We start from the raw sequence: 22023 nt of genomic DNA, 5'->3' as shown, positions 1-22023 counted from the left end.
CGCGGTCACCACGGCAACACCACCGCCCGCGGGACCAGCCCATCCTCTCGCGAGAGCGCCCCGCCGCTGAAATAGGCGCGACCCGGAAGTGCCCACCCGCCCTCCGGTCCGCTCGCCAGCCGCGGTCGGTTCTGTTGACGCCGCTGGAAGATCCTGTCGGTCTGCCTTTCCCAGGCCTGCCGCTGCCGGACCAGCCATGGACGGTGAGAGGCCGCCACCCTCCGGGGCTGTACGGGGCGGGGCGGGCGGGGCTTGGGCGGGGCTTAGGCGAGTGCCCCTGGCCTCGATCCCAGACCCTGAAACCCGACCCCGGACTCCGGGGCCTGAACCCGGGACCCCAGTCCCCGACCCCATAACCCGGGACCTCGACCCAGAACTCCGATACCAGAGCCCCTTCCCTGATCCCCGTCCATTTCCCCGGCTCTCCCCAACGACCGGCGGCCCCTGCCCCCGCCCCGCCCCCCCCCCCCCCCTTTGCCAAGCTGCTGTACTGGTGAGGGACATCAGGCTTTTGGGCCCTGGGATTCTGGGTCAGAGGGCACCCGAAAAGGAGGCAGTTGTACCAGTGCCCCCAGAACATTACCAAGAGAAATAAGAGCTAAGGCAAAAAAATTCCTCATTAGGTACAGGCACAGAAGTTCTTGAGGTAGGAACCGTATGGTCCCATTCCGCAGATGGGAAAACAGAGGCTGGGAGGGAGTGCGTGCAGGCGCAGGCCCCAGGCGGCTTGGTCGTCCGTCTGGTCCTCCACTGCCAGCAGTACCACCTCAGGGCTCTCTGCCCTGCTCTGCCTAGGAACAGGAAGCATCTGTGATAAAGTGAAGATAGGTACATTTGCTAGAATGTTTTAGTGCTGGTGTGACAGACAGGTGGAACGTCACTGTCGAGAAGGAAATTCTATACAGATTGCCTCAGAGAGACGATAAAGGCACCCCACCCCAAGGCCCAGCACACACACGTTGGGTTTTGCCTCTCCCACTCAGCTTCAGCTTCCCAGGGAATTCTGTTTTCTTATATCCCTTTTCTCCAGGGCCAGGTTTTGCCTGGGGTGGGAATCTGTCCCTCCCACCGGAGTCTGTCCCTCTCACCCAAGTCTGGGCCACACCTAACACAGCCTTGCTGTCCCCCGCAGTAAGCACGCTGCCTGCCACCTGCCCCAGATGCACAGACAACCTGGCCTTGCCCAGGTCCTGCGCTCATGGGTGGCAGATGCACAGGGCCCAGGGGAGCTCTCGGCTGGGAGCCTTCACCTGCCTTTATGGGTCTGGATTCTGGTTCCAGAATTTTGTTTCTTCATTCTGGGCTAGTGTGGTAAACAGTTTCAAGAATCATTTCCCAAATTTAGGAATGAGATACACTGAGATCGTTTTAAGATGAACCCCAAACTACCTAGCTCTTGAGTTTGGGTGAGTGGCAAATTCAGATACCAAGGGACTTCCCCAGTAACACTTACGCTCATGCACGTCTCCAGTTGGTCATTGCAGATTTGATGGCTCAGAGATGGCAGCTCCCATGGAGAGTGGTCTCTGGGCCAGCTCTTTTACAACTTAAGAATCATTACCCTGCTTTTTTTATCCATGAAAAACAGACTGTCAAGTACTATTTTCTTGGGCTCCAAAATCACTGCAGATGGTGACTGCAGCCATGGAATTAAAAGACACTTGCTCTTTGAAAGAAACGCTGTGACAAACCTATTAACAAGTAGAGACATCACTTTGCCAACAAAGGTCCTTCTAGTCAAAGCTATGGTTTTTGTAGTAGTTATGTACAGATGTGAGAGTTGGACCATAAAGAAGGCTGAGCACTGAAGGTGCTTTTGAACTGTGGTGCTGGAGAACTCTTGAGGGTCCCTTGGACTGCAAGATCAAACCAGTCAATCCTAAAGGAAATCAACCCTGAATATTCATTGGAAGGACTGATGCTAAAGCTGAAGCTCCAATACTCTGGCCACCTGATGTGAAGAGCTAACTCACTGGAAAAGACCCTGAGGCTGGGAAAGATCGAGGGCAAAAGGAGAAGGGGTGGCAGAGGATGAGATGGTTAAATAGCACTACCAACTCAATGGTCATGAGTTTGCGCAAACTCCAGGAGATAGTGAAGGATAGAGAAGCCTGGCGTGCGGTAGTCCATGGAGTTGCAAAGAGTCAGACAAGACTTAGCAACTGAACAACAAGTAGTAAACCTTACTAGATTGGGGAGAACTCCCAAGGGTCCTTTGTAAAGCTGCACCGATTACAGACCGTACTGAGTTTTCACTGTGGGCTGCGCTCATACCCTTAAGGTCAGCTGGTGCTGTCCAGGTGTTTCCTAGAGGTGTCAGAGGGTCAGGGAAACTCTCATTGCCCGAGCTTTGTGGCTAAGGAGGTGCCAAGCTGGTGTGAGTGGGCCTCCCTCCAGGCCCCAGTTCTATGCCAGCTCTTCACATTCAGGGGAGGTGGTGACCCCATCAGCTGACTAGGAGTGCTGCTTCTCACATTCCTAACCATCTTTTAATCGTCTCTCTTTGCAGACACCCTGTTCCAGCTGAAGGTATGTGCTGATCAGCCTTTCACCCTGACCCTATCCCGGTGGTTGTCAGTGGGATCAGATGGTGCGAGTCACACTTAGGACAGTGCTCAGCCAGACTGATGACCGAAGGGTCGGGGACATGCCTTGCTGGCTTTTCTTGGGCTGAGTGGAAGCAGGTCACTTGGACTTGTCCATGAGGGTGACTGTGGGCATCCCGTGAACGGTCCATGTGGTGTTTAAAATGGTGGCCTCACGTCCTTCAGAGTCACACACGGGACAGCATTCTTTCTGTCGGCGAGCGTCCCTCCTGCCCGCGGTGGTGTTGGCAGGCTCTGTCAGAGTTCCTTAGTCCCTCGGAGGGAACACCCACGTGGGCTCTGAAGGACAAGGGAGTGAGGTTGTCTGGTCCCAATTGTAGCAGCTGTACCGGCTCAGCCCCGGGGCCTCCAGACCAGATTCCAGGTCAGGACCGCCTGGACTTCTCCCTGAGGAACGGAGGACGGGAGGTAGACACACAAGAAACCCTTTCTCTACAACTGGAAATCCCGAGTGACACTGGCTGAGAGAACACTGCTGGCCTCTGGGAGGCCACTTGTTCCCCTGGCTCATCTGAGCCTTCTCCCTGCCAGCTTCCAGTCAGCAGAGGCCTGGGGGCCACTCTGATCAGGGCTGAGGTATGCGAGGTCACACCAGAGGCTCCATGTTGGATCTGACTAGTGAGTCCCAGGGCACCTGGCCAGAGGAAAGGACCTTGTTTATCAGCAGTAGATGGTGGCCTGGTGTGTACTTCAGGCTGTGCATGGGGTGGGGGGGCCGGGCAAGGCTGGACACAGGAGGCCGAGGAGCCGCCTCGGGAGGGGCCCTGGCGGCTGGGGCAGGAGAAGGGCTGCACCGGCCCGGGTATCTGTGCACAGCAACAGCTGACGTCAGCCACACTGGGCGCCTGGAGTGGGGCTCCCAGGACCAAGGAACTGATGTTTTACTTTTACTTAATTTTGAGTAATTTAAACTTTAATAGCCACATGTGTCTAGTGCCTACTGGAATGGACAGTGCAGGAAGAGAACGGTCTGGGGGTCAGGCAATGCAGATGTTGATTTAAAGGCCTCTCAGGATTGAGTTTGATGACCAGGAAGTGGGTTGACTTTGGAGAGAGCGTCCTGTGGCCATGAGCCTGCAGTTAGGGAGCTGGTGACCTACATGGGCCAGACCACGGGAGCAGGGCACACGTCGGCCTGAGGCCCAGACACCAAGGCGTTCAGCTGTTTGCTTCACAGCCAGAGATCATAGAGGGAGGGGTTTACGCTGGTGAGGCCTGTGGGCAGTTTCTCAATAGGCCCCCAGCTGCTGTTCTGTGGAACAGGCTGGAAGGTGGGGCTGAGGCCCCTGCAGCCCGCCTGTGTATGGAGGGAAGGCGGTTGCAGGCACAGCCCACGGACAGGTTGCTGGGAGGGGAGTGGATTGTCCAGCAGAGGCGGCAGTCCTTCGGGTGGACTTGAGGCCCAGGAGGGCGGGGTGTGGGCCAGGCAGGCTGATGCGGTGACCCGGCCTCCTTACCTCAGTTCACGGCAAAGCAGCTGGAGAAGCTGGCCAAGAAGGCGGAGAAGGACTCCAAGGCAGAGCAGGCCAAGGTGAAGAAGGTGAGTGTGGGCCCTGACGCCGGCCGGGCCGTCCTGTTGGTCCTGTGCTCTGACCCTCCATGGGGCGGGGCGAGGCTGGAGGCTCCTGGGGTCGCCCACGCTCTTGGGGGACTTGCTTGTAGCCACTGGTTACAGCCGTTGAGTGGCTGCAGTAGCTCCTGGGGTCTGGGCCAGTCTGAGTGACCTGGTGCCCTGGAGAAGAAAGGGAACGCAGCCAACCGTGTGGTCTGAAGCCTTGTCCCCCAGACGGTCAGCACTGGCCATGCTGGCCTTTCCAGCTCTGTTTCTTCCAGGTGGACAGATTCTATGTGTGACCCAGGAGGAGCTGAGGGGGCCGGGCATGGCAGTGGAGAGGACGCATGGAAAGGCGGCCATGGTCTTTGGGCTTGGCTTTCTTTTGTCTGATCCTCTCTGGGAGCTGGTTTGGGCCCTGGTCCTAGATACCCTCACTCCCGAGACATTTCTGAGGAGAACCCCTGGGGAGAGGCTGAGAACGGGCCACCCCCCCACCAGCAGACAGAGCCCTAGGACAGGACCCCAGCTAGCATCTCCCTCCTGAATTTCAGGCCCTTCAGCAGAAGAATGTAGAGTGTGCACGTGTGTATGCTGAGAATGCCATCCGCAAAAAGAACGAAGGTGTGAACTGGCTCCGCATGGCATCCCGCGTGGATGCCGTGGCCTCTAAGGTGCAGACAGCCGTGACCATGAAGGGGGTGAGTGCTTGGCCAGGGGACACAGCCGGCTTCTGCTGGCAGAGTTGAGGGTGCAGCTGGGACTGGGGTCACCCCGGGATTCCCTCTCTACAGTCAGGCAGGCACCAGTGTGACACACGCCCCAAAGGCTCTTAAGTGTCCATGCACGGCCTGGGTCTCCTCCTGTCCATTCTTCCATCGACAGCACTGTCTGGGGACGTGCCATGCAGGGACCCTTGGGGCCTGAGGGCCCTGCCCACCTCCTCATTTTTGTCTCCGCCAGGTGACCAAGAACATGGCACAGGTGACCAAAGCCCTGGACCGGGCGCTCAGCACCATGGACCTGCAGAAGGTCTCTGCTGTGATGGACAGGTTCGAGCAGCAGGTGCAGAACCTGGATGTACACACGTCGGTACGTGCGCCCAGGTGTGCCGGTGATGGTCGCGTCTGCTCCCTCCCTCCCCCTGGGGCAGTCACCCCCCGGGAGTCCTGTTCCTTGTGTGGAGTCCAGACCAGCCCACAGAGGTCCAGCAGGGGAGAGGGGGCCCGGGGCCGGGGTGGGTGCCCCAGGACCAGCACTCTGGAGAGTGTGTGCTGCGGAGAGTGCCAGAAGGGGCTGGAGGGACAGAGGCAGCCCGGGGTGCCCTGACTGCCCGGCACTCGACCCCCAGGTGATGGAAGACTCCATGAGCTCGGCCACCACGCTGACCACGCCACAGGAGCAGGTAGATAGCCTCATCCTGCAGATCGCGGAGGAGAACGGCCTGGAGGTGCTGGACCAGCTCAGCCAGCTGCCCGAGGGCGCCTCTGCTGTGGGCGAGAGCTCCGTGCGCAGCCAGGAGGACCAGCTGTCCCGGAGGTGGGCGGGGCGCAGAAACCCAGCCCCCGTGTCTGCAGTGGGGGTGGGGGCGTCAGGCAGCTCACCCTAGGAGGAAGGCAACTAGGATGGCCTGGAAGAGGTGGAGGGCGCTGTTGCGGGGCCTCAGAGTGTCCTGGTGTTGTTTGCAGGTTGGCCGCCCTGAGGAATTAGCAGAGCCCGCACCAGCGCCCCTTCCTGGCCTGGGGGAAGGCTGGGAAGGCCGCCTCCACCCTTTCCTTCTGGTCTGGCCTTTCTGCCGAGCGAGCCTACAGCCTGCGGCAGCACTGGCCCCTGCTGCTCTCAGCCTCTCACCTGCCAGCCCTGGGCCTCTTCTTCTTGTCTGAGTGTGGGCGTGGGTCTGTGCCCTACAGGGTGAGTTTGCACAAACTTCTGACTTCCGTGGGTGATTTCTGTGATTCTGGGCCAACCAGCTGGACAGTCTGCAAGCTCCCTCCATCCACCACCTGCTAAGAAATTTACAGGGACTGGCCAGTGGTCTCCACATGGATATGGGGGCCTTCAGACTCCGTGATGGCAGACGCATGGGGAGCAGTCAGCCAGCCGGGGTCAGGGCGGCTCCCTGTTGCCAGCTTCCCCCAACCCCCAGGCTCCCTGCTCCAGCTGGAACCTGGTCCTGCCGCTAGATGGGCTCAGGCTCTTCCCCCTCCTGGGGGGACATTATTCCCGTAATTGTAGTAACAGGGTGCCTCCCCCGACTGGCTCCTGCTGCATGGTGGGCCCACGCCATTGACCTTGAAGCCAGAGTGACTGATAGGAGAGCCCCAATGGGGCCCGCGGCTGCACTGGTTCAGATGACGTGCGGGAGCCCGAGGGGAGCTTCAGACAGGCTGCACGTTTCTGTTTTCTTCAATTCCTAAAGTTTACTTCATCTTCCTGAAGCTCCCAGGGTTTTTTGTTTTTGTTTTTGCCAAAAGAGAAGGAACAGTAGACAGGAAGTGGCAGCTGGAAAGCACCTGTGGTTGGGGCTGACCAGAGGCCTCGGACCAACCGTCCTCACAGTGATGGCTCTTGTGGACAGAAATGTGGGAGAGCTTTCCCGAGGCTCACTGCGTTTCATTCCTCCAGGACTTGGAGGCCACAGGTGTTCTGTACAATAAACTATAGACAGTAATGTGAGACCAGAGAGAAAGGGGGTCAAGAGTGTCTGATTTTTCTTCTGTGATGACCACCTCGCCTTACACTCTCATCATCCCTTGGGGCTCCCATGTGCTGGGGATCCAGAGAGGGTCCCAAGTGTGTCCCCAGGGGGTGTGGAGCCCCACCGGGACACAGTGGGGGCAGAGGCTACTCCTCATCAAAGGGCAGCTGGCGAAGCTTGCCTTCTCCTGAAATGCTGTTCTGAGTAAAAAGATTGACTCTGAGAACCGTTTCCATCTTTGTTTCAGTGGCTGGTGGGAGGCGGGAGGAGGATGGGGGTGTGCGCCTGAGGTGGGGGCCCTTGGCATGTGGTCCAGCCCCAAGGACAGGCTAATGTGTTCCTGAAGCGGGCAGGTAGGTAGTGTGAGGAGTGAGATTCCCAAGCCCTGCTCAGTCCGACTTGATAGGATCCAGTTTCTTTACAATTTTACCCTGAAATAATTTTAAACTGCTATTAAAAATTGAAAGCCTAGTGCACAACATCAGTATACATTTGTGTACGAGCTTTCCTCACCTCAGGCCTCTAAATTACCCAGGAACCGACTGAGAAAACTATTGCAACCCCAAGTCTGGGACAGGCCCTCTAGTTTCTCTGACCTGGATGGCCACAGTTTACACCCCTGAGCTCACAGGAACCACCTCTGAGCACTGTGCTATGTGCATTGGAAACTGCGCCCAGGCACTTCCTGCATGCACCCCCACCGTGGCCCCCGTGTGTGCACCTTATGGACAACATGAAGCACCACAGCATGCCCCTACGTGCGCGCCAGAACCAGATTGGTCCACCCTGCCGCCGCCCCACGTACTCCAGCAACGATGTTCGTGCCCCTTCCGTATTCACAAACCTTCATCAGGGCACTTCCTGTGTGTTACACAAACTATGTCCGGGCGCTGTACAAACTAGAAACTATGTTCCTGTACCCGCTGTGTACACCAGAAGCTACCTCTGGGCGCCACCCTGTGCAAACCAGAAAACAGTCCTCAACCCACCAGTTCAGTTCAGTTGCTCAGTCGTGTCTGACTCTTTGTGACCCCATGAACTGCAGCACGCCAGGCCTCCCTATCCATCACCAACTCCTGGAGTCCACCCAAGCCCATGTCCATCAAGTTGGTGATGCCATCCAACCATCTCATCCTCTGTCGTCCCCTTCTCCTCCTGCCCTCAATCTTTCCCAGCATCAGGGTCTTTTCCAATGAGTCAGCTCTTCACATCAGGTGGTCAAAGTATTGGAGTTTCAGCTTCAACATCAGTCCTTCCAGTGAACACCCAGGATTGATCTTTAGAATGGAGTGGTTGGATCTCCTTGCAGTCCAAGTGTCTCTCAAGAGTCTTCTCCGACACCACAGTTCAAAAGCATCAATTATTTGGCCCTCAGGTTTCTTTTCCAGTCCAACTCTCACATCCATACATGACCACGGGGAAAACCATAGCCTTGACAAGACAGACCTTTGTTGGTAATGTCTCTGCTTTTTATTATGCTGTCTAGGTTGGTCATAACTTTCTTCCAAGGAGTAAGCATCTTTTAATTTCATGGCTGCTATCACCATCTGAAGTTATTTTGGAGCCCAGAAAAATAAAGTCAGCCACTGTTTCTCCTTCTATTTGCCATGAAGTGATGGGACCAGATGCCATGATCTTAGTTTTCTGAATGTTGAGCTTTAAGCCAACTTTTGCACTCTCCTCTTTCACTTTCATCAAGAGATTCTTTAGTTCTTCACTTTCTGCCATAAGGGTGGTGTCATCTGCATATCTGAGGTTATTGATATTTCTCCTGGAAATCTTGATTCCAGCTTGTGCTTCCTCCAGCCCAGCGTTTCTTATGATGTACTCTGCATATAAGTTAAATAAGCAGGGTGACAATATACAGCTTCGATGTACTCCTTTTCCTATTTGGAACCAGTCTGTTGTTCCATGTCCAGTTTTAACTGTTGCTTCCTGAGATGCAAACAGGTTTCTCAACCCCTCGGTGCTCCATAAACTGCGTCCTGGTGTCCCCTTCTGTGCACCAGAAACCATATCTGTGCACCCTCACAGCAGGCTTGGGAACCACCTCTGTGGGCCCCCATGTATGTACCAGAAAGCATGTTGGTGCGCCGCTCCCTACCCCATGAACACGTGAGGCACGACGGTATGCCCCCATGTATGTCCAAGAACCAGAATAGTGCACCCCGCCCTCAGTGCGCTCCAGAAACTATATACGTCAGCTCCTCTGTACTCATTGAAATCGCATCCGGGCTGCTACCCGGGAGCTGCAGAAACTACTTCCGGGCAGTTCCTGTGTGTCAGAAACTACCTCCAGGTACCCCCTTGTGTGCACCAGAAACCACATCCTTGCGCCCCCATTATGGGCGCGGGAACCGGGTATGTGGGCACAGGTCTGTGCAACAAAAGCATGTTGGTGCGCCCTCCTATGTACACGTTAGGGATGACAGGATGCCACTGTATGCGTGGGGATCAGATTATTTCAACTCTGTATGTTTCAGAAACAACTGGGCACTTCTGTGTGCATCAGAAACGTCTGGGCACTATCTGTGTGCGTCATAAATAACGTCCCGGTATTTCCTGAGTGAATCAGAAACAATATTCGGAATCCCTTATGTGCTGCTGCTGCTGCTGCTGCGTCGCTTCAGTCGTGTCCGACTCTGTGCTACCCCATCCATAGACGGTAGCCCACCAGGCTTCCCCGTCCCCGGGATTCTCAAGGCAAGAACACTGGAGTGGATTACCATTTCCTTCTCCGTCCCTTATGTGCACCTGAAACCAAATCCATTTGCCGCCACGGTGGGCGCAGACACCAGGTCTGTGGGCACCCACGTGTGCACTGAAAGCATGTTGATGCGCCCTCCTGTGGACAGGTTAGGCACGACAGCATGACACTATGCGCATAGGAATCAAATTGTTGCCTACCTCTGTGTGCCAAAGCCTTTGTGTGGATCACAACAAACTGTGGGAAATTCTTAAAGAGATGAGAATACCAGACCACCTGCCTGCCTCCTGAAAAATCTGTATGCAGGTCAAGAAGCACCAGTTAGAACGGGACATGGAACAACAGACTGGTTCCAAATTGGGAAAGGAGTAAGTCAAGGCTGTGTATTGTCACCCTGCTTATTTAACTTATATGCTGAGTATATCATGCTAAATGCCGGGCTGGAGGAAGCACAAGCTGCAATCAAGATTGCTAGGAGAAATATCAATAACTTCAGATACGCAGATGACATCACCCTTATGGCAGAAAGTGAGGAAGAACTAAAGAATCTCTTGATGAAAGTAAAAGAGGAGAATGCAAAAGTTGGCTTAAAGCTCAACATTCAGAAAACTAAGATCATGGCATCCAGTTCCATCACTGCATGGCAAATAGATGGGGAAACAATGGAAACAGTGACAGACTTTATTTGGGGGGGGCTCCAAAATCACTGCAAATGGTGACTGCACCCATGGAATTAGAAGACGCTTGCTCCTTGGAAGAAAAGCCATGACCAACCTAGACAGCATATTAAAAAGCAGAGACATGACATTACCATCAAAGGTCTGTCCAGTCAAAGCTATGGTTTTTCCAGTGGTCATGCATGGATGTGAGAATTGGACTATAAAGAAAGCTGAGAACCGAAGAATTGATGCTTTTGAACTGTGGTGTTGGACAAGACTCTTGAGAGACCTTTGGACTGCAAGGTGATCCAAGCAGTCAATCCTAAAGGAAATCAGTCCTGAATATTCATTGGAAGGACTGATGCTGAAGCTGAAACTCCAATACTTTGACCACCTGATGTGAACAACTGACTCATTGGAAAAGACCCTGATGCTGGGAAAGACTGAAGGCAGGAGGAGAAGGGGACGACAGGATGAGGTGGTTGGATGGCATCACTGAACGCGATGGACATGAGTTTGAGTAGGCCCCAGGAACTGGTGATGGACAGGGAAGCCTGGCGTCTTGCATTCCATGGGGTCACAAACAGATGGACACGAATGAGCGACTAACTGAACTGAACTGTGTGTGCTCCAGAAACTACATCCGGGCATTTCCTATGTGCCTCAGAAGCTACGTCTGGGCACCCCGGCCCTTATGTGCACCAGAAACAACATCTGTTCTCCTCCACTTTAGGCACAGACACCAGGTCTGTTGGCACCCATGTGCTCACCAACAGCATGTTAGCGCGCCCTCCTGTGGACATGTTAGGCGCAACTGCACGAAATTATATGTATAGGCAAGAATGCACGAAGTTAGGGCACTTCCTGTGTGTATCGGAAACAACTGGCCGGACACTCCCTGTGTGAATCAAAAATAATGGTCCCCGCACCCCTTTATGTTCACCTGAAACCACATCCGTTCACCCCGTACTCTGGACCCAGAAACCAGGTGTGGACACTCTCTTGTGCACCAAGATCATGTTGGTGCACCTTCTTATGGACACGTTAGGCACGACAACATTCCATTGTATATATGCTCGGGAATGAGATTGTTGCATCACTTCCGGTGCACCAGAAACAACGTCCGGGCACTTCCTCTGTGCATCAGGAACAACGTGCGAACTCTCCCTTATGTGGAGCAGAAACCACATCCGTACTCCCCCACTGTGGGCACGGAAACCAGGTCTACGGGGACCCATGCGTGTGCCAAAAGCGTGTTCCTTCGCCCTCTGTGTACACGCTAGGCACAACAGCGTGCCCCTGCTGCTGCTGCTGCTAAGTCGCTTCAGTCGTGTCCGACTCTGTGCGACCCCATAGACGGCAGCCCACGAGGCTCCCCCGTCCCTGGGATTCTCCAGGCAAGAGTACTGGAGTGGGGTACCATTACCTTCTCCGCAGCGTGCCCCTAAGCTAAGCTAAGCTAAGTCACTTCAGTCATGTCCGACTCTGTGCGACCCCATAGACGGCAGCCCACCAGGCTCCCCCGTCCCTGGGATTCTCCAGGCAAGAACACTGGAGGGGGTTGCCATTTCCTTCTCCAATGCATGAAAGTGAAAAATGAAAGTGAAGTCGCTCAGTCGTGTCCGACTCCTGGCGACCCCATGGACTGCAGCCTACCAGGCTCCTCCGTCCATGGGATTTTCCAGGCAAGAGTACTGGAGTGGGGTGCCATTGCCTTCTCCAGCGTGCCCCTATATATGTACAAAAATCCATCCAGGCACTTCCTGTGTGCTCCAGAAACAACGTCCGGTCACTTCCGGTGTCCATCGTAAATAGTCTCCGGCCACTTCCTGTGTGTATCATATATAGTCTTGGTACTTCCTCTGCATATCATCCGAGAAGGCAATGGCACCCCACTCCAGTACTCTTACCTGGAAAATCCCATGGACGGAGGAGCCTGGTAGGCTGCAGTCCATGGGGTCGCTAAAGGTCGGACACGACTGAGCGACTTCACTTTCTTCACTTTTCACTTTCATGCATTGGAGAAGGAAATGGCAACCCCCTCCAGTGTTCTTGCCTGGAGAATCCCAGGGACGGGGGAGCCTGGTGGGCTGCCGTCTATGGGGTCGCACAGAGTTGGACACGACTGAAGTGACTTAGCAGTTTAGCAGTGCGTATCATAAACATTCCGGCACCCTTTTATCTGCACCTGAAACCCCATCCATTCACCCCGTGTTCGCGCAGAAACCAGGTCTGTGGGTGCTCTCCTGTAGACATTTTGGCACAGCATGGCATAGGAATCATATTGTTGCATCGCTCTATGTGCATCAGAAACAACGTGTGGGCACCCCTTATCACATCAGTTCGCCCCCACTGCAGGCACAGAAACCCGGTCTTTGGGCACCCATGTATCCATGAATAGCATGTCAGTGCGCCCTCCAGTGGACACGTTAGGCACGACAGCATGCCACAATCTATGCTCAGGTATACGTCTGGTCACTTCCTATGTATCATAAATAACCTTCGGGCACTTCCTGTGTGCATCATAAACGTCTGGGCAACCCCTTATGTGCACCAGAAACCACATCCGTTCGCCCCCACGGTGGGGGCACAAACTATGTCTGTGGACACCCAGGTGTGTACCGAAAGCATGTTTGTGCGCCCTCTTGTGGACATGTTACACACACTAGCATGCCACTATATCTGCGGGAATCAGTTCGTTACATCCCTCTGTGTGCTCCAGAAACTGTGTCCGGGCACTTAATGTGTGTATCAGAAACTACCTCCGGGCAACTCCTGTGTACACCCGAAACCACATCTGTGGACGGCACTGTGCCCGTGGGCCCCAGGTTTGTACCAGAAAGCATGTTGGTGTGCCCTCCAGTGGACACGTTGAAACACTACAGTATGCCCCTATGTGTGAGTCAGAACCAGATTGGTGTACAGCCGCCCTCTGAGTTCCAGAAACTGCGCCCCTGAGCCCCTCTGTACTCATGGAAAGCACACGCGGGCAGCAACCGGTGTGCCCGAAACTACGTCAGGGCAGTTCCTGTGTGCACCAGAAAGGACGTCCGGGCACCACCCCGACGCGAACTAGAAACGATGCTCCTGCGCCCCACAGTGCACCAGAAATGACCTCCAGGCGTTACTCTGTACGAACCAGAAGATACCTTCCTTCAACAACCCCCTCGGTGCTCCAGAAACTGCCTCCAGACACCCCCGTGTGAGGACCAGAAACTACTTCCGTGCAGAGCCTTGTGTGCACCTGAAAATGTGAGGCACAATAGCATGGCCCCGTGTGTGCCCCAGATCCCGAACGGTGCACCCTGCCGCTGTGTGCTCCAGACTGTGTGCCCCTCTCTGTACTCACCGGAACCCCATCCGGGCAGCCTCCTGTGTACCCCGAAACTACCCCCGGGTAACCCCTGTGTGCTCCAGAACCTAGTCTGCCCAGCTGGCTGCACCCCTGTGAGACGGACGCTCTTGCCCACCAGAGGACAGAGTTTGTGCAGCCACTCTGCTGGGGCCCCTGGTGCATTGTCAAAAGGCCCTGCTCTCAGCCAAGCCTTCTGGGCAGTCTGTTAGATTCGATGGTTTGTGTTGGGGGTGGGGGGCAGTGCTTCAGTCTGTCTGCTCTTGATCAGTTTTGGGGACATGTGAATCCCTAACAGGGTTCTAAAGTCAGAACCGCAGTTAGGTCCCTGCCCTTTGTGCCCATCCACCTGCCAGAGTGACCACTTGTGGCTCTGGGCCACCCCTTGTCCCTGCTTCGAGCACACCTTGGTTTGAACCGGGCCTGAGACTCCTTGTTTCCTCGTGTGAAGCAGGAGGCAGATGGGCAACCCCCCACCCCTACCTCACCACCACCAACAACCAGGGTAGAGCAATTGGAGATTCATACTCTCTTGAGGGAAACTCCAAAACAAGAATAGCAGGGCAATTAAGGGAGGAGGCTGGGCCCTACTCAAACCACCCAGACCACACATGTACAGAAAAGCCTCCTTAGAAGCCAAAGAGGAGTCATGTCAAGGGATGTTTTACCCAGAAGCGTTATCAGTAGGATCCACCTTGGCTATGAGAGGCACGCACTCATGGGAAGATCCTGAGATATACCAAATATGGGCTATGAACCAGGAAAATCAGAATGACTAAAGGAAATCCAGAATAACTGCCCCATAAAAGGAAATCTAACTGCCAGGAGGGTGCAACTCAGGGGCAGCCCCTCTCTCTGAGTCCGCTTGTGTGCTTGTCCACACATACTGTACTCTTTTCCCTCTTAATAAATACTTTACTTGTTTCACTACTTTCTGTCTTTGTGGAAATTCTTCCCTGCGAGGCTGAAGGGCCAGGGCCTTTTGCCACTGACCACTGGTCTAGCGGCTAGAACCTGGTGCTCTCATCTCCACAACCCAGCCCAATATCTGGCTGGGAACCCAAGCCTCTCTTCAAGCTGTTCTTCAGGCCAAGGCCATTTGAGGTCAGTTGCAGAATGGCTGATATGGGCTCTGCCCAGGGAGACGGCCCTTCAGGGGCTCCAGAATGGACTCCACACTGCTGGCTCCGGCATGGCACCTGCCTCCATGGAGCCCATTACCAGGAGCCCCGGGAAAGGCTGTGGCCTGCAACTCCAAGGGTGAATGAGGCGCAAGCAGAAAGATTTCCAGAACCAGATTCTGGGGACAGCACTTGATCTGTTGCCTCTGGGTGTGGTTCCAATGTGATGAAGGTGATTTCAGATGGATTTAACGCATTTCTTGTGAGAAAATCCCTTCCCATTAGCAAACTTAGGCCTGCCCACCTGCAGCCCACCAAGGTCCCCTCCTGCCTCCTCCAGCCCAGCTAGGTAAATCAGTGGCAGCAGCTGGGGCAGTTGGAATAACTGGCCAACTCAGGACAAAAACCTTTGATTTGAGTTATTCCTCCTTTAACATTAAACTGATCCCAAGTGTCAGCAAATACCCACAGTGTCCCAGCTTGTGACTTTAGACCTCCCTGAGAGGGTGCCAGCTGGCTGGCAGGCATGGGTTGGTAGCAGTGTTCTTGGGGGCTCTGGCCTGGAAAAGCACCAGCAGGGACATGTTGGGGGTCTTGTCTGGAGTCTGTCACCCACTAAGTTATTCATCTCAAGACACATCCACCAAATGACCAGGCTGGGGAGGTGCTGAGCCCAGGTGGGAAGCCCTGCCCTGTAGGATCTGTGTTCACCGTGTGTGAGGAGACCCCGCGGGGCTGCGAGCCTCCCAGCTCCAGACCTTTATACCAAGAGAGTCTGGCCCAAGGGTGGGCACACGAGTGTGAGTGCATTGGGAGTATATATGTGCATGCATGAGTGAGGATATGAGGGTGTGGGATGCAGGTGTGCACACATGAGCATGCATGCATGTGTGTTTTTGTGTGTGCCTATGTACAAGTGCGTGTGAGGAGGTGGCAACTGAAGCCTGGACTGTGTTTTTAAAGAGCCTCCAGCAATGTCCACACAGTTTCTCAGACCCTGACCCCGCTGGCCATGACCTTCAGGACTCAGGCACTCGTGTGTCCAGGTGTCCAGCCAGAGGCCCCTCCAGGGCTACGGTTGCTGATGACATAAGAGTTGAAGGCTCGGTGCCTTTATTGAGGGTCCAGCTGTGCCTGCATATTGTGCTGCCCAGGGAGTCCTGCAGCCTGCCCAGGACCGGGCAGACTGAGTGCATAGGGAATCACGGCCATTCCAGCCCCCAGAGTGTCAGAGAAGACACAGGCTGAGGAGGAGGGTCACAAGGGAGGCCAGCAGGGTCCCTGGCTGGAGGTGGAGGCTGGGGGCCCCTGAGTAGCCGTAGTTGGTCCTGCAGGAAGCCTCCAGCTGGCCCAGTGGGATGGGCTCCTCTCCAGGAGCCTGCTTGTGATCGCTAGCCTGGGGACAGACACAGGTCAGCTGCCTGACTGAGGGCAGGAGAAGCTCGGGGGTGGGGGACAGGAGCATGGCAGTCCCTCCTCACCTGCTCCACTGCCTTGAAGACCCTTAGTAGGTTTCCAGCCAGGGCACCCTTGACCTCCTCCTCCGTCCACTGTCTCCTGAGCAGCTCAGCGACCAGGTCTGGATACTTGGACACGTCCTCTAGCCCGGAGGGGAGCCTGAGATGTGGACAGAGAGCCAGGGTCTACAGCCCAGGGCTTGGAGCCTGGGGGCCCCATCCCAAGCCCTGGAGCCCTCCGCTCCCCACAACATATGGGCAGGGTCTCGCCTTACCTGGACACACCATCGTAGTCCCCACCAAAGCCCACTGCTCCAGCTCCCGCAACCTTCTTGATGTAGTCCAGGTGGTCTGCACAGAGGCAGCACATGAGGCCCCGCAAGAGGGACACCCCCACCCCTGCCCGCACCACGGCCACTCAAGCCCACCCACCTGCCACTTGGGACAAGTTGGCCTCCGCTTTGCAGGAAACGTAGTCATTGTAGAAGTTCACCATTACCAGGCTGCCAGTCTGCTTCTGCGAGGGAGAGAGGGTGGAGCTGGGGGCAGGGCAGCCAGGCTGCAAGGGCCACCCGGGGCAGAGGCAGCAGCCCCACCCTCACCACCAGCTGCAGCACGTGGTCGGGCACGTTGCGCCGGTGGCGGCACACGCTGTATGCCGAGGAGTGGCTGAAGATGACTGGGGCCTTGGACAGCTGCAGAGCGGCCTCCATGGTGGCCACGGACACGTGGGCCAAGTCGATGATGACGCCCAGACGGTTCATCTCCTTCACGACGCTCTGAGGGGGGACGGGATCAGGGAACCTGTCCGGCCCAGAGGGTCATGGACGACACCCCGGGACCAGGCAGGCTGCACTGCGCCCACTTGTATTCACACGAACTTCTGGGGCTCATCATCGCCCTGGCCTCCACTCACCTGCCCGAAGGATGACAGGCCTTGGCTCTGGGCTTCATCCTCTCCCGTGTCCACCAGCCAGTTGTCGGCCCTGGGAGAGCAGAGAGCGGGACCCCAAGGGGAAGCGTGGTTGTCCAGACCCACCCACCTCGAGCCTCTTTGGAGGACAGCAGGTACCCCAGGGTCCCTGCCCCTAGACCCGACCCGGGGCTGCTCACCAGGGCGTGTTACAGCTGTGGGTGAGAGTCAGGTAGCGCATGCCCAGGTGGTAGAGCGCCCGCAGGACACCCAGACTGCTGTCGATGGAGTGGCCGCCCTCCACGCCAACCAGACTGGCCACCTTCCCCTCCTGGAAGGCCTGCTGGATGCCTGGGGGTGGGGGGCTGCAATGTGAAGGGACAGCCCAGCGGCGCTGCTCAGGACGGCCCCTCGGCCCCCTGCCCAGGGTGCTGGCACCCACCTGCGCTGTCCGTGACACACAGGAAAGTCTCGGGGTAGAGCTGGCACATGCGCTGGATGACGTCAATCTGCTCCAGCGTCCGCTTCACCGAATCCTTATTCTGGGTGTCGCAGGGCGTGTACGCAGACCAGAACTGGGGGCCACGGTGGGGAGGGGCTGGGAGCAGAGTGGTCCGAACCCAGGCCCTGCCCCTGCCCCTACAGGCCTGGGGGTCCCCTCGCGCCCCAGAAGCCCTCCCCACAGCCTGGGTGGCTAAGGGCCCAGGGAGGTACACAGCCACCGGTGAGGGGCGCCAAGGGAGGAGCGGGTGGGCTCTGCGTGTGGGCGGGCTCAGGGCCGAACCCTACCTGGGCCCCCACAAAGCCAGCCTTCAGCTTGGGGATGTTGGTGTGCGTGCCGTTCAGGCTGGTCAGGTTGGCCCTTGGGTCCTGAAGCTGATTGTTGAACTTCTTCAGCAGCTGCCAGGGCAGGTCATTGTGCCTGGAGGGGCCAGGAGGGGTCAGGACGGGGGTTTCAGGACTGCTTCCTCCCAGGCAGGCTGCCTCTTCTCTGGCTCCTCTTCTAGTGGCTGAGGACTAGGAGGGTCCCGGGGTGATTACTGTTACCTGAACACACCTGAGCACAGGTGAGCTTCTCAGCCGGCCCCACCCCCAGACCAGGTCAGCGAGCTGAGCCCTAAGGGGACAGGACTTCTCTCCCCGAGCCTTCCACTGGGGAAAAAAGAGGGCGCACACTGGCTTGGCTTCAAAACCGTGGGGGGCGTGGAGGGGGGGGCCGGACGGTTAAAACAATCTCCATGGATAAGACTGGTTGCCATGGGGTTACTGGGTGTAGGGCCTCGGTGGGATTTCACAGATTAAAGACTAAATTCTAGGACTCCCGGCGATCCAGTGGTTACGACTCCGAGCTTCCAATGCAGGGGCGCGGGTTCCATCCCTCAGCGGGGAACTAAGACCCCGCCTTCGGGCGTGGCCAAAAAAAGGAGTTGAAATCTCCCCTCGCAGGGGCATCGGGAAGTGAGGGGCGTGGCCTTCCCTGGGGGAGGGTGGCCAACGGAGTAGCGCGCCAACGCGGAATTTGGGGCTCCCTCCTCACCTCCGCTCGCCCCGCAGACCCTCTCTGCCTCTGTCCCTGGGCACAGGCTCGCACCATTTCCAAGAGGATCCTCTATGCTTCCAAAAGACAGGCCCTCTAAAGTCTTCCCAGGAGCCAGGAGGCGGAGAGCGCATTGGAGGTGAGGTAGGGGCAGAGGGGTAGGTGGGAAGGGCGGAGAGGACCGGACCGGACCCGGAGGAGAAGGCGCAGGGGCCGCTGGGGAGTGGGCACCGGTGGGGCTGGGGCACCTTCTCCCTGGCCCCAGGAACTGACAGAGGGGGACCAGGAGCAGCCCCAGAGGAGAGGCCGCTGGGAGCCACGAGCTCCAGATGCTGGAAGTGGCCTGGGACCTTGGGACCTGATGAGAGAAGCAGTCTCAGGCCCAGCCCGGACCCTCCGTCTGGCTTTCATCAGCCTGTGTGCACACATGCATGGGACATTCAGGGAGCCGTGGAGGGAGCCGCCCGTCTGCATCCCTGGTCTGGTGACAACGGGGACACCTGGAGAGGTCCTTACTCCCACTGGGAGCCCTCACATCCAGGCCTCCTCTGCAGCTCTGCAACCAGGCCCACTGTCCCCAGGACCCTCCCCCATCCCCAGCTCCGCTCCCTCCTCATGTCTGTTTGTTGGGGCTGCCTAGTGCAGATCCATCGCTGTCAACGTTAACACTGTGGTGGCCCAGGTTGTCCAGCCCCTGGGGTGGGTCTTCCTGCGGTGGGAAGTGAGGGCTCCCTGGGCCCCACCCTGGGGGGCTCCAGACTGTGGAAGCTGCCCCAGGTGCCATGGGTGGGGCTCCCACCCCAGCTGTGTTTTCTGCAAATTCTGAGATTTGCCCACTGGGCATGGCCTTTGCTGATTGAGAGGTGGATGAACTCCAGTGAGGCGGGGTCATCACCTCATTGCAGGATTGGGGGGTGCTGTCCCTGGGGCAGCACCACCAGGCAGGACTTTACTCCTTTGCTGGTCTAGGAAGTCCAGCCCCACCCTCTAGCTGCCTCCACTTTGTTCCTCCTTCCTTCCCTCAGCCTCTCCTCCCTTTGTAGGTCTCTGCTCTGGGGGCAATACCACCTTTTGGAGCCTTGTGGAGCCTCTCTCCTTATCTTTGTGGCCTGGGAGCATCCTCAGACATGATAGAGGACTCTTCCATTCTACTAAAAGAAGGGAGGAGAGGGTTCCTAGTGCTGGAGAGTGCTAGAAAGGACAACCAAATGCACACTTAGACCAGCTCTGGCGTACAGATGTGATGGCTGGAGCTGGTGCAGCTATGTTAAATCATGAGGTAACTGTGGGAATGGTGGCTGCACTATTGTGGAATGCAGTGCCAGGGCTTCTTCTGCACTTTTCTGTTGTTAAAGCTACTACTTTGTGTCTCTTAGCTACACTGCTTTTGATTTTGTCAGCCTCGTTTTAGTTTTCTAAGACTTTGGATAATCCCAGATCACAGCGTCCTGAGTACTCCTGGCTGTCTGGGCTCTGTGAGCCATCTTACCCCTCACATGGACCTCTGGACAGCTCCATTACCTAGACTCAATCCCCTCTCCCTGTGCCCAGCTGCCCTATGTCCTCCAGAATGAACAGCTTCCCTGGTTCATTCTGTTGGCATCATCTATCTATGCTTGCTGGCATGGGATGCCCACTCCCTGAACCTGGACCTGTGAGACAGAAGGGCCTCCGAGGTGCGAGCCAAGGGCAGCAGCCTCTGCAGAAAGCTCTCTGTACCTGTGGGGCAGGCGAGCAGTGAGCAGGGGGACGGGAGGTCCAGGAAGCATGGGAAGGAGAGTGGTCAGGGGAGGGCTGTGGGAGGGAGGGAAGGTGGTGTGCACACTGACCTTTGATGGCCACTTCCTTCTCTAGGGCTACCCTGCAGCTCCAGGCAGGTCTTATGTGACAAGACACTCACTTTCTTCGCTTTTCATGTAGAGCTTTTGTCCAGCAAAACCCAGCAGCATGTAGTGTTCTCCTAGCCTTCCCGGCACCCAAGAGCCACTGCACACCAGATACTGCTCCTCTGGGCTGCGTGCAGCCAGCGTGCCGGGCAGCACGGCAGGCGGGCAGGCGGGAGAGCAGGTGGGGCGGGAGTGTGTGTGCAGGTGGTGTCCTTCCCAGGGGTCTGGAAGTCCCCGAGGAGCTGGGGCCAGGATCAGGGGAGGGGGCCTGGCCAGGCTTGCCTGCAGCATTGAGGGGCCCCAGGGGCAGCTGTGAGGACTTTTTTTTCTTTGTTTGTTTTTATTGTTCCACGCTTAGTGGGAGTCACGGCAGGGGGGATCTCGAAGGACAGGGGTGGGACTTGGGTATCCAAGCCTCCCACTGGCTGCAGTGTGAGACCTGACCTCGAGACTGTGGGAGGAGGGGACGGTCAGAGATGCAGGCTTGACCCCAAGCAGGGGGTGGGGTGGTGGGGGAGGGTAACTGAAGGGGACCAGCGGGCCCAGGTTGGCCGCAACATCAGGGAGTGACAAGGTGTCTCTAGGGTCTTGGCTGGAATGGTACCCGTGGGAGTGGGTGCCCAGGAGCTTGTCTGGGGCACTGAAGGCCGACATGCCTCGGTGAGGTCAAGCTTGGATTTGATGGGGTCAGCCGGGTGGACGGGGTTGGGGGGTCTGACAAGAGGGCCTCAAGAAGAAGGGTCAAGAGGGCCAGCAGGGTCTCCCCAGTGACACCCTCCCTGCCCTTCCTGTGAGGTAGGGCCCCCAGCCCTTTCCGGAGCTGGGATCCAGCCCCCAGGAGGTTCAGGTTGGCTCAGGTGCCCCGGGAGCTGCTGAGATGCAGGGGCCTCACCACTTACCCCCTTCCTGCTCCGTTCCCACAGACCCTCCTCTGCTGAAGTCTTTGTGGCCCTGAGAGCCCACAAAGAGTTCAGTAAAGACCAAAGGCCATGTTTCAGTTGGAGAGACCGAGTCTCGAGGAGACAGGGCAGTGCCTGTCTCAGGTCACATGAGCCTTGATCACAGCTCCCCCAGCCCAGACCCCAGACCCGTCCCGAGTGGCTGCTTACCCGTCAATGACAGGCGTGCTCTGCATGAGTCTCACCGCATTGTCCCGGAACTGGTCTGCAGTGCAGATGGCCACCAGGGGCCCGAGCCACCAGCCGGTCCACATGGCACTGTCCCTGGGCACCCGCTGCCTGCTGCTGCTGTGTGTCTGTCCTGACCAGCTGTCCTGCCAGAAGACGGAGGCCTTTGGTCCAGGTGATCGCTGCCCAACCTCCCGTTTATCAGTAATCAGCGCATTCCCTGTGAGGGTGGGAAGATGGGAGTTCCTGGACCCTGTGGCTGGGCGTCGCTGTCTGAGGCTGGGCGTCATTGTCTGGGCCAGGCCCAGGTGCAGTAAAACCCCAGGGGCGGAGCTGCTGCCCAGAGGACAGGAGAAGAGGCGGGGAGGGCCGGTTACCTCCACGCCTGCCCCTAGGACTCAGTGCCTG

General features: G+C 56.9%; 2 protein-coding genes across 2 annotated transcripts; one reads left to right on the top strand and one right to left on the bottom strand.

Annotated features, from left to right (window-relative positions):
* The first annotated feature begins 70 nt into the window (after nt 1–70).
* On the top strand, nt 71–7082 carry CHMP1A (charged multivesicular body protein 1A). Its single transcript, XM_055552614.1, has 7 exons — nt 71–203; nt 2510–2529; nt 4069–4146; nt 4713–4859; nt 5122–5250; nt 5510–5697; nt 5847–7082. Exons 1-7 carry the CDS (start codon nt 197–199, stop codon nt 5866–5868), a joined length of 591 nt encoding a protein of 196 aa, XP_055408589.1. The 5' UTR covers nt 71–196; the 3' UTR covers nt 5869–7082.
* An 8735-nt stretch (nt 7083–15817) lies between these two features.
* DPEP1 (dipeptidase 1) lies at nt 15818–21781 on the bottom strand. The gene is made up of 10 exons (XM_055553459.1): nt 21598–21781; nt 17855–17987; nt 17508–17640; nt 17266–17416; nt 17069–17138; nt 16755–16931; nt 16585–16669; nt 16428–16503; nt 16177–16312; nt 15818–16091 (listed from the first exon to the last, which is right to left on the bottom strand). Exons 1-10 carry the CDS (start codon nt 21699–21701, stop codon nt 15924–15926), a joined length of 1233 nt encoding a protein of 410 aa, XP_055409434.1. The 5' UTR covers nt 21702–21781; the 3' UTR covers nt 15818–15923.
* Nucleotides 21782–22023: the final 242 nt, after the last annotated feature.

This window comes from Bubalus kerabau, chromosome 17 (assembly GCF_029407905.1).
Source record: "Bubalus kerabau isolate K-KA32 ecotype Philippines breed swamp buffalo chromosome 17, PCC_UOA_SB_1v2, whole genome shotgun sequence".
In the NCBI taxonomy this organism is placed as follows: domain Eukaryota; kingdom Metazoa; phylum Chordata; class Mammalia; order Artiodactyla; family Bovidae; genus Bubalus; species Bubalus kerabau.
This window is presented reverse-complemented; position numbering and strand designations above follow the sequence as displayed.